This window comes from Cynocephalus volans, chromosome X (assembly GCF_027409185.1).
Source record: "Cynocephalus volans isolate mCynVol1 chromosome X, mCynVol1.pri, whole genome shotgun sequence".
Classification (NCBI taxonomy): Eukaryota; Metazoa; Chordata; class Mammalia; order Dermoptera; family Cynocephalidae; genus Cynocephalus; species Cynocephalus volans.
In genome coordinates, this window is record NC_084478.1 from 109,622,025 (window position 1) to 109,634,419 (window position 12,395).

At 37.7% G+C, this 12,395-nt stretch overlaps 1 protein-coding gene across 1 annotated transcript in view; it reads right to left on the bottom strand.

Annotated features, from left to right (window-relative positions):
• The window catches only part of ZMAT1 (zinc finger matrin-type 1), a 34,502-nt gene extending 22,465 nt beyond the window's left edge, over positions 1-12,037 (bottom strand). The window contains exon 1 of the mRNA XM_063085102.1: positions 11,755-12,037. Coding sequence (XP_062941172.1) covers positions 11,755-12,037 — 283 coding nt within the window. The remainder of the gene's footprint in view (positions 1-11,754) is intronic.
• Between the last annotated feature and the right edge of the window lie 358 nt (positions 12,038-12,395).

Consider the following 12,395-nt stretch of genomic DNA (forward strand, 5'->3'; position numbering starts at 1 on the left):
AAGGAAAGAAGGCACATATCTATTAAAATGAGATATTAAAGCCTGAGCTCAGAACCTATGAATATAAGTCTTTAGATCTATTACATTTACGCTTAAGTAATGTTGTTCCTAATGCAAGAGGTGGAGCTTTGACCTTACATCCAATAATTTCATCTACAATTATTTGACAATGGCAAATTCTCTTTGTGAGTTTACTAAAGTGAATGTGTTGATGCTCTGACTTCAGTGAACAAGAAATTAAAATTCATGAAAATATGAAATTAGAAAAGATACTGGAATGATGATTTGTATTTAAAATGCACTTAAAAGGATTTACCCTAGTTTTCTTTAATAGCATGCTCTTCTAATCAATTAAACATGATTAAATCTTCAGGAACAAATCTTCATGTAAAAATCATTCTTAATCAGGATTTCATATCAAATGCACATACACATGCTTAATTAAATTAAAAATCTCTGTGGGTGGTTCAATTCATCCACAAGTGATTCCGATGATCAACTGTGATGGGAATCACTGCCCTACAGGATAGGTTTAGTCTTACACGTAATGGCTGTCCAATATCTATTTGGTGACTAAGCTGATTGATATAAAGGTCTTTTCATCTAGAAGGGTACTTATCAAGCTAAATTATGCTTTAGTCTAACTTGAAGAGATTTTTGGAAAAAAAAGGAAGGAAAGAAGGACAAATGAGTGTACATATCCCTTGTCACTACCTCAAATCTATTCAAATTTCCAGGATTGAGGCCAAAGAATTTGTTTTTTTTTTTTATTGGTTATGAATGTTCATGAGATACAAAGCTGATTGTCACCCCTCGTGCCCATGATGTGAGGGCCAGATTCTTACTGGAAGCGTACTCATCACCACAAATTGCATTTTTACCCCGTGTCCCCCACCCAATTATCCACAACCTCCCTCCCCCACTCCTTTCCCCCGACTCCACTTGGTAGCCCAAGAAATGTTCTCTCCTTCTGCAAGTACAGTGCACTACTGTGGTCTTTCTTTCCTTCCTTCTTTCTCTCTTAGCTCCCACATATGAGTGAGATCATGTGGTATTTATCCCTCTGTGCTTTGCTTATTTCACTCAATAAAAGTTTCTCCAGGTTCATCCATGTTGTTGCAAATGGGAGTATTTCATTCTTTTTTATGGCATGTATACCTACCACAGTTTCCTTATCCAATCATCCATCGATGGACATTTAGTTTGGTTCCACGTCTTGGCTATTGTAAACAGAGCTGTGATGAATATGGGAGTGCAGGTATCCCTTTGACATGATGATTTCCATTCCTCTGGGTATATTCCCAGAGTGGGATTGCTGGGTTATACGGAAGACCTATCTGTAGTTGTTTGAGAAACCTCCATACTGTTTTCCATAGTGGTTGTACTAATTTACAGTCCCACCAACAGTGCAGGAGTGTTCCCTTCTCTCTACACCCTCGCCAGCATTTGTTATTCAGTGTCTTTTTGATTATAGCCAGTCTAACTGGGGCGAGGGGCTATCTCAATGTAGTTTTGATTTGCATTTCCCTGATGACTAATGATGTCGAGCTATTGTAACCAAAACAGCATGGTACTACTGGTATAAAAACAGACATTCAGACCAGTGGAGTAGAATTGAGAACCCAGAAACCACCCCTCAGGCTTACAGCCATCTGATATTGGACAAAGGCAACAAAAATCTACAATGGGGAAAAGACTGCCTCTTCACCAAGTGGTGCTGGGAAAACTGGATTATTTATATGCAGAAGAATGAAACTAGACATGCTTCTCTCACCATACACTAAAATCAACTCAAAATGGATTAAAGACTTAAGTATAAGACCTGAAACTGTAAAATTACTAAGGGAAAATATAGGTGAAACACTTCAGCAATTAGATCTGGGCACAGGCTTTATGAACATGAGCCTGAAAGCACAAGCAGCAAAAGAAAAAATAAACAAATGGGACTATATCAAACTAAAAAGTTTCTGCATAGCAAAGGAAACAATCAACAGAGTGAAACGATAACCTACAGAGTGGGTGAAAACTTTTGCAAACTATGCATCTGACAAAGGATTAATATCAATAATATACAAGGAACTCAAGCAATTATACAGTAAAAAAAAAAATAACCCAATTAAAAAGTGGGCAAAGGAGCTGAATAGACATTTTTCAAAGGAAGACATACAAAAGGTGAACAGGTACATAAAAAAATGCTCAAGAATCTGTTCTTAAACAGCCTGTTTGGCTATAATCTCGTAAACAGCCAAACTAGTAATCTAGTTCAACCTTCCACCATGGTAGTTCTCAACTTGGGCTGCACACTAGAATCACAAATTAAAACATAACAGTGCCCAAGCTCCATCCCAGACCAAAATTCATCAGAATCTTGGAGTGGTTCCCAGTCATAGTTTGTTGTTTGTTTTGTTTATTAAAGTTTCCCAGGTGATTGTGTTGCACAGTGAGGGTTGAAAGCCACTGCTACCTTTTTAGCAACCAAATTTTCATGTTTTTTTTTTTTTTAATTGAAAGCTGTTTTCAAAGAGTAGGGGTTCTCAAACTTTGGTGTGTATCAGAATCACCTGGAGAGTTGTCAAAGAAAGATTACTGGACCCCACCCCCAGAAATTGTGATTTAGTAGTTGTGGGATGGGGCCCAAGAATGTACACTTCTAAAAAGTTCCCTGGTGATGCTGCTGCTGCTGGTCCAGGGACCATACTTTGAGAACCACTTTCCTAGAGCTTCCACTGGTCCTAGTTCTACTCCTTGAAGATATGGTAATTATAAATCCTCTTCTAAAATGGCAATCTTTTATGAAAGCTAGTATGTCTTTATTCCTTTCCTCCCTCTTTAGCCCTTTTGTGAATTAATCCCAATTACTTCATACAGCATGACTTCTGGTCCTCTTATTAGTTTGCCTAAATCCCTGCCATTCATAAAGTGTAACCTAATTACCTTATAGGATTACAATAAGTAAAATGGGATCGTTACCTTCTTATTTTTTTAACTGTGCCCAAAAAAAAAAAACAACAACAAAAAACAAAAAAAACATAACATAAAATTTACCAACTCAACCATTTTTAAGTATACTATTCAGTAGTGTTAGGTATAGTACATTTAATTTCTTATTTTGAATATTTACCTTCTTTTACTTTATAGTCTAAGACAGCTTCACCATTTTTTTTGGTGGTCACATCATGCTGCTGACTCATGGTCAGCTAACTTTTGACTAAAATACATGGTTCTGTTTTACCTGGAGCTGGTTAAACTGTCCCTCTAGGACTTGGTTATACAGATAGAAACTTTTCTAGACCCTTAAACAGACTCAATATATACTTAAGTTTGTTCCATTCAAATTTCAACCAACCATTCTAGCCTTTCAAGATCTTTTTGGATCCTGAATCTGTTGACAGAAGCCTTGTGGAAGGTGGATTTTTACTGAGAACAAATTTATATGATGGAGTATTGTTTTTCAGATGACATACTATACTGCCAAATTCTCCTCAAGCTGCATTTACCCTAAATTTGACATGAATGTGATGATCTCTCCTTTCTAAAAGTGATACCCAAGGCTTGGAGAGGCTCACCAGTTTGCCCAAAGTCACAGAACTAGTGAGTGTCAGTGCCAGAATTCCAATCGAAGTCTGTCCAAGATTTCCTTGACAGACTTAAAAAAAAACAAAGTCCTGAACACGAGACTTCCTCTCTAGGCTTGGTATATGTAAGAAAAGTATGTCGGATTGACAAGATATGCTAAATAAATGTTGCCTTAGACTCATGCTACCCCCACCTCCACTATTTGAGAAATGATTTTTAGAGTCCCAGAAATAAATGGCCTATAGACAATTCTGAAAGTGGTGATAGTACAGGTACTTTTCAGGGTGTCTCAGGGCGAAGGCCTAGAAGGAAGACCAACCTCAGGGAATAGAGGTTGGGTGAACAGATGATGTTGGCTGTGAGGAAGACAGCTGGGACAGAAACTAATATTTACTGAGCACTCACTACATGCCAAGAACTAAAGTAAGTATTCTGACAAAGAACTGGGACTTAGGCACTGACTCTGGTAGAAGTGGGAAGGCATAGCTGAAGAAACTTGGGCGTTTGTATCTTTCTCTCTTGCCTTTTCTTCTTTACACTCCATGTCTTTTCTCATCCTTAACTGATTAGAATATGAAACATCATATTTTTACTGGTTGGTTGTTAAATATGGGGTTATACTGATTCTTAATTCCAAAAGCAGAAAGGCTTATAAAAAGCACTAGAATGAGAGACTACGTTACAGTTTTCAACCTCCTATTAACGAGCTATGAGACTAAGAACATATTACAAACTTTCAGATATCTATTTTTGAAGTTTCTTTTCTACTTGACTTTATGTGGGTTGATGGTAATCAATGGAAAAAGGTTGTATTTTGGATAGGAATACATACAAAAGCAAAATTTTGGTGGGACACTTACAGAGGACCCAAATAGCTTAGCTGCTTTCAATTAATAAGACTGTCAAGAAACACAAAAGACGATTTAAAGTTTTAAGCAGCTATACAGTTAATAGAGACCTTATATAGCCTAAAAAAAAATCAGAGGGTCGCAATATTTCTTCCCCTACTCCTCCATTATGTTCATTTCCTTGTCTATGTCCTAATCCTAAACCCAGTTCTCTCCAAAATATTTCTTTTCAAAAACACCCATGGCATTTCTATTACCAAGTATAATGTTTTGGTCATTATAGGTAGTGTCAAGAAGAATTTTTTTTTGCAAAACTAATATTTTGGTTATAAATTAGGTATAAGTACCTCAGTTTTCTTCCCCAACAATAAATACACAGAATTGATAGCAGATGGTCCTATATCTTTTAATGTTATTCACTAAAATGTTAGGAGAGTTAGGATTAAAAAACATAAACAGATTACACATCAATATTAAATGACAAAGTATTGAATTCTGTGAAGTATGATTTTATCTCTCATCTGCAATAAATCCTGGTTAATCTTAGGAATGTTGTTTTAATATTTCTAGCACAGCACTTCTCAACTGTTCTTCACTCCCTGGTATATTTGAATTTTTTATGTTATTATAAATTTGGAAAAGAGATGGACAGAGGAGCAAAGTTTTATACTCATAATCAAAGCTCAGCTTAGTGAAACTTGGTAGTGAGATTTTAATGACACAGCGGCATGTTCTCAAATACGGCCTGGGGTATACTGTCTTTGAAACAGAAATTTCTGATGCTGGTATCACTTCTTTGCGTTTTAGCATAAAACAAAAGAAATGGGGAATAAGAAAGTGCCGTCAAAAACTAGGTTCAAAATGGGAAGAGAACTTAAATCTGAGAATGGAGTGAGGGCTTAAAATGATACAATACAAAAAAGATAACATTTAATGAACGGTCCCACTTACGCTAAATTAGGGTAAAAAAGGGTAAAATTGCTTTGCAATGTTATGCCTCATGGTCATAATAAATTGTACTTACCCAGGTTGTCAACTGTTAACAAATTAAGTATAACTTTTAAGTATATGTTATTTTCCTGAAATCGGACATACCAGAAAGTTCTTCAGAGTAGAGATACATGGTTATATAACAAAACTATGATTTACGGGCATAGAGTTTCAGTTTGTGATGATAAAAACTTCCCAAGATGGATAGTGGTAAAGGCTGCACATCAATGTAAATTGAATGTTCTTAATGCACACTTAAAATACTTAAAATGGCAAATTTTATAATATGCATATTTTACCACAATAAAAAATAAAAGATGAAAGCACCTTCTCCCTGAACCACTGCAGGGACAGTTGCCCTGCAGAGTCAACCCGTTGCTCAGAGGAAACTGCACGAGCAAAGTGATAAACCTCTGTTTTGCTACCATGACATAAGTGACCCTCTCTTGAATAACATTTATGAGGGTTATTTGAAATGAAAGAGTAGTTTTGTGACAAATTATAAACGGGATCTGATAAGACAGTTTGTGTATTCGCTGTAATGTATTTAATTACATTTAAGTGTGGCTTTAGCCTTTGGTTGAAGAACGAATGAATCCCAATTTTCTATTAGTATAAGTGTTTTACCTCTCTGTTTCCTGTTTACAAGGAATGTTTACAGGACCTGAGAAAATAAAATTTTCATAATGATTTGTAATGGAGGGGGGAACTATGACCCACAGCACTGTGTAATAAGGGAAAAAAAGATTTTTAGTTGGTCAAACAGATTCAAATCCCATCTGTATCCATAAATATATAACCTTGAGGAAAATTTTACCATTCTAAACCAGTTTTTTTCTTTTAAGAAGTAGAGAAATATAATGTGTAATTTTTAATTCTCAGGATATGGTAAATATTAAATCAAACAAAAATTTAGGAAATGTTCAACACACACAGGCAATCAATAAAATATGCTCGTTTACTAATCCAGAAGCTTTGAACTTTTACTTACTATTATATATAATCATTTTATTTCAGACCAGGGTTATTTTAGAGATCATCTAGCCCAGGATTTCTCAACCTCAGCACTATTGTCACTTTGGGACAGATAATTCACTGTTGTGAGGGGTTGTCCCATGCATTGTAGGTTATCTGGCAGCACCCCTGACCTCTACCAATTAGATGTTGGTAGCATTCCCTAGTTGTGACAACCCAAAATACCTCCAGACATTGCCAAATATTCTTTGTGGGGCAAAATTGGCTCTAGTTTAGAACCAATTAAGTCTAATGTCCTAATTTCATAAGTGAGGAAGCTAAGGCCCAGAGAGGTTATAGGAAATAAAGGATTTGGGGAGCTAAAATTTAAAAGATGCCATTTTGGATTCAGGTGGATTAGAGCATAAAAAATTCCAGTTGTCTGGAGAGAGACAATAGTAATTGCAGAAGGGTATTCTTAAGTCAGTAAAATACAATTATGAGTACTAACAGCTCACGTTTTATGGACTTGGGCATTACTAAAATCTCCTTTATGTTGATATAAAAATATTCAATTCAGCTCGTACCAGAATAACGGCCTTCACTGACATAAAAAGCAAAGAGATTCACTTGAAAGAAACTTACTTTTTAATTGACCTTTGCTGGATTGGGCCTACTCCAAATAGCTGCACTATTACGTGGAAGTAAAATGCCTTTAACTTCTGCTTGCAAAAATGCAATTGAGTGTGAAGTCCAAATTATCACATTCGAAACTTTCTCCTATCTAATACTACCAGATGTCACCAGGCAACTTAGGATGAAATAGATTTTGTGACCAAAGTATAACATCTATGGCTTGAGTCAGAAAAGAATAATGAAATTGGTCTATCCCCTCTTATGGAATTATAAACCATACAGGATCTCTGAGAAAAGGAGCCAGAAGATTATTATATTTCTTCAGTTCTGGGCAAGAGAATTTTCTCTCTTTACTCCAATTAAATGTTCTTTGGTTACCCTGATAAGAAGTTTAAGCTTATTCAAATTAGGTTACGCTACTTTAGATATAACTGGCTATATTTAATAAAATGAATCATACTTTCATTTGTTAAATGACAATTAGATTTAGCTGCACAAAACACTAAATTCCCTCCTCAGGACAACCCATCAGATGTTTATGGCTAGATTTTGCTATTAGCTGTTTTAATGCTTTGCTGAAGTGGAAATTTCACACAGTCCAACTGATCTTGATGCAAAAAAAAAAAAAAAAAAATCTAGCATTGTAAAGAACTCTTTGTATGAGTGGATCCTATTTTAATAAAGTGACAAAAATGGAGCAAACCTCATAAGAACTGGCTGCAATACTGTAAACATAAATCTTGTTCTTAGTCATAGATTTAAAGTCAGGCATTAAGAAATATGAGAAATAATCATTTTAATTGTGCAAAGAGCACATGTATTATATTCTCCATGATTACACCATTAAAGATAACCTCCCTCAAACATTCTTAATTAAACAGGATTTTTTTTTAAAAAAGCTGATTTGACCTTTGCAATCTTTTAATACCATCATAATCTTAGGAAAGAATGAGCAGAGCACAGTGCTAAGTTATAGGAGTCTGGGGAATTGTGCTAACCTTGCTAAAGGGTTTTAACTCTTTCTCCTAAAGGTAACATCCTGTTTAAAGAGTTTTCAGAAACGTTAACTGTGCTAGAAATACAGATCTGTACCTGTCAGCATGATGAACACTCACAGCTATAATGCTATCCAGTATCATTAGTTTTTCAGGGTATAAGATTAGTACCTGATTTATGAGTTCACCAAATTTTAGCTATTTTACAGATTATCACAATCAAACAAACAATGAAGGGTTCCCCATGGCATATTAACAATTCTCTCTCTCTCTCTCTCTTTTTTTTTTGTCTTTTTCGTGACTGGTACTCAGCCAGTGAGTGCACCGGCATTCCTATACAGGATCCGAACCCGCGGCGGGAGCGTCGCTGCGCTCCCAGCGCCGCACTCTCCCGAGTGCGCCACGGGCTTGGCCCGCATATTAACACTTCTAAAATGCAACAGAATTAACAAAATCATTTGGAGAACTAGTATATGTTTAATATTTACGCTGTCTTTATCTAAACTAAGTCCTTGACCTTCATAATTATAAGCCCTCTGTGGCTGGTGAGTTCAGGGGTCATGATTATCAAGTCAGAAACTGAATTAAGGTCCTGTGAAAATCCATTAATTTACTTGATCCCATGACAGCTACTTTGCATCAGACAGCCACCAAATACATGCAATCTATTCCAACAGGTTAGTAAGTGTGAATGGATATGCAAGATTGGTTTTAGATGGAAAAGAATCAAAATTCTTATCCTAACAGATATGTAATGAATAAAGTGGAGGAGATGCTTAAGTTGGTCTTTATGACTTGTTAGGCGATTGTGATGCAAATTGATTAATAACTAAACAAAAAGCCAGAATGTTCTCCAATGTAAAACAGGATCTATTTGATCATTTATTTTTCTTAAAAAGAAGAGGTAAATAAGCAAGGCGGTTTTTGTTTATTTTTGTTTTGGGTTTTACTGTGAGTACACTGGAACATCAGTACTGGATGAAAATTCACTTTTGAGCCATTAAACACTTTTGAAAAAATTCATTTAATGAAATATGAAGAGTCCTACAAAATTTCATGATTCCCCTTACCATGAATTCTGAGTATATATGTGTCTTTTTATATGTCTGTTCACTGGCATTTCTTTTGTTTGTTTTGTTTTGTTTTTAAGTTTATTGCTCAATATCCCTTTTATAATATTTGAAAGCTTCTAACATTCCCTGCTCGGCAATTTCTAATCTCCACTGACATTTGCTCATTATCAGCCCCAAGACAGATGAGATCCTCAAGAGTGTTAGCTACAATTGAAAATGGATCAGCAAATACTTTTTCGAACCACTTAAATGATTCTATCAGAAGTGGATCTAATAATTAAAATCTTAATTCTCTGACATCTTTTAGAGCAATCTCCTAATTAGTATGTAGAAAAACAACAAACAAGCAAAAGATATTGGTACCTCACCAAGCAACATTTTTCTCTCTTCTCCTTTATCCACTATCATAACTGGTAACCATTTGTGGCCTTTATAAATATCTAAACAAAAATATTTTGAGGCCTAATAGTGTTTTGGACAGTGCAATATACCAAATATTTACCATTTGTTAAGTGAAAAGGTAAGAGAGTTTTAGTTTGATCTGAATAGCTAATGAAGGATATTTAGCTAAAATGAAATAAGAGAGAATTTTTAAGTAAAAATTACATTTGCTTTTTAAAATCCTAGTAAACCATCTCAACACAGATTTCATTACTCACTGAATGTTGGGTGATAACTATTGGTCAAGATTTCTTGTAGTTTATGAATTATTGTTCTAGTGCACAGCCATGGAAATGCCATGGAAAGAATGTCAATGCAGAACTTCAAAATCATGGTTCATACTTTCAGATCTGAAATCATCCTCGGAGTGTGGCTAGTGCAATTCCTCTATTTCAGAAATATCAAAACCCAAATCCAGGAAGCTTGGGACCTATTCAGGGTCACAAAATCTAGTGGACTAATTAGCAACAGAATCTACAGTCACTGCACCAGACTTCTCCTACAACAGGGTTCTTATTTTACCACCTAGCAATAGTATATAGCTAATACTTCATGAACTTATATCTCTTAAAGCCTTTAATATTTTCATATATTCAAAAATACTACAACCAAACTAGTTACAGAGCAAGGCAAAAAGCCACTTTTCCGTGAGATACTGGTCCTAAGCCTTACTGCAAACAGGCCATGACAGCCAAATTGATTTGTGATCTTGATGCCTATAAAACAGCTTCTGCCTACTTGCTAGTTAAGGACAGAAAGTTTGGTATATAAATTAAAAATCCAGGAGATTTCATGTTTTCATCCCCGAAAAATGGTACAAATCCAGGCTGACTGTAGACACTAAATCAGAGTCTTTCAAAGGCTGCCTTTAGCAAGAGAGTTGATAAATAAAACTTAATATGTTACAGTGTATTTCTAACTTCCATATTTGGTAAATGGCATTTATGTAATGTGCCTATTACAAATATCGAGAGGGATTTTTTTTTTTTTTTCAACTACTTTGCCTTTCCTACAAAGTGAGAGGTGTGAAAGGTTATGGAACAGCACACAGGGATATATTATTTTTAAATGTTTAGAGGAAATTATTTTTATGGGATAATATTAATGGAGTGTCCTAAGAAAAAGGAACGTAAATCATTTTACTCTATTTGGCGTCCACAATCTTTCCACTTTGTAGGCAAGGTAGCAATGTAAGGTAACACAGCAAATACTGGAAATTAACTACTAAATTTACTATGGCAAAATGCTCTACTGAGATCTTCTGTAGTGGAATTGGTCTCCACCATCTAAGAACATTTCCCAAATTGCTTTAAAACACATTTCAATGGCAAATTTTACAGTTTGTTATTAGTAGGCTATTTACGAGTATATAGTACTTTGTGTGAACTAAAAACGCTCGTATTGAGACAGTCAAGAAATACCTTTTTATATCAGGAATAATATGTGTTGGTAGGTACAACAGTACTTGTTAAAACCCAAACCACCTTAAAGATGGGCCCATAAACCGTGCTTTACTAGATCACAACCTCAAGTAGCCAAAGAAAACTCTCCAAAGTGATTTTTGAAATCTGTGCTTTTGTCACACTCTTCCTCTTTCTACCCCAGTAAAGCCCCCTCCACCAGACCCTATGATCCTAAAATCCAACAGATCCTATTTTAAAGCTCAAGTATACACGCTAACCTTTTCCAAATTCCTAACCCCATCTCTCTGTAAAAATCCTACTTCGAGTTTCTACACTGCAGGGCGTTGAATTTTGGCAAAGGGAGGTTTACCCCCACATATTTCTTTGGCCTTTCCTCTTTTATTTGTATCCTTTACCTATTAGTCCCCCTTCCCTTTCCATGACCCTCTAGGTCCACAGCACTTCTACCTTGCCTCCTCTTTTCCCAAATCACACCTCAGCTTCCTACAGCACACTAAGGCGTCCTGTCTGGGAGAGAAATTATGTGGTATTTTTTTTTTTTTTCCCTTCAAACTTCTGCCTCGTGAGTACCTGCAGTTCCTTTGCCTGGGGGCCCGCATCCTGTGCGGGAGGGAGAGGTAGGGAAGCCCCTCTCTGCTTCAGTCCATCTTGCACACTCGGAGCTAATACGACGGGGCGGGGCGAGCTTGGCCTTTACTGCGCCACAGCAGTGCGAGGGTGGGGCGGTGGCGAACCGCGCCCAGCCCGATCTCGGACAGGCTGAAGAGAGGCAGCGAAGGAGATGGGGTCGCCCCCGCACCCCGGGACGGGAACTCACCTTCTCTGAGGCAAGGGCGAGTGCCTACTTTAAAACTACTGCCCCCCCTCCCCGCCGCCGCCATAGTGGAGCCGCCAAAGCCGCCGCCGCCGTCGCCACAGCCACCGGCAGGCGGGCAGGCAAGGGTGGAGGTGGCGGAGGAGATAGGCACAGTCATTGCTGCCGCCGCCGCCGCCGCCGCCCCCGCGCAGGCGGTGGAGGAGGAGGAGGCGGCAGGGACGGTAGTTTCCTGAGGGGAAGACTCCGCCGCCAGCGGAATGACTGTGTTCGGCGCCGCCGCCATAGCAGCAAGGCGCGGACAATCGCATTCGCGTCTCGCTGCCCTTAAGCTTCTTTAGCCCCACCCTCCGCTTAGCCCCGCCCACTTTGCCCCTCTTTTCCTCGCTTCGGCTGGAGCCTCGTTCTCGCTCTTTCTGTCCACCAATAGGAGAGGTTTACAAACGCGGGCCATCGCCCCCTCCCTCCACCTCTTGGCGTCACCCCGCCTCCCTGTGGAGGGGAAGCGATGACGGCCGAGGGCAAAGGGCAAAAAGCGCGGGATGTAAAAGCACGTGGGCTTCACAGAGTGAGGTCTCTTCCCTTGGAGGAGCCGATCTGAAAACCAATTTAAGAGGGGGGGAAAAAAGTCTAGAAACCTATTG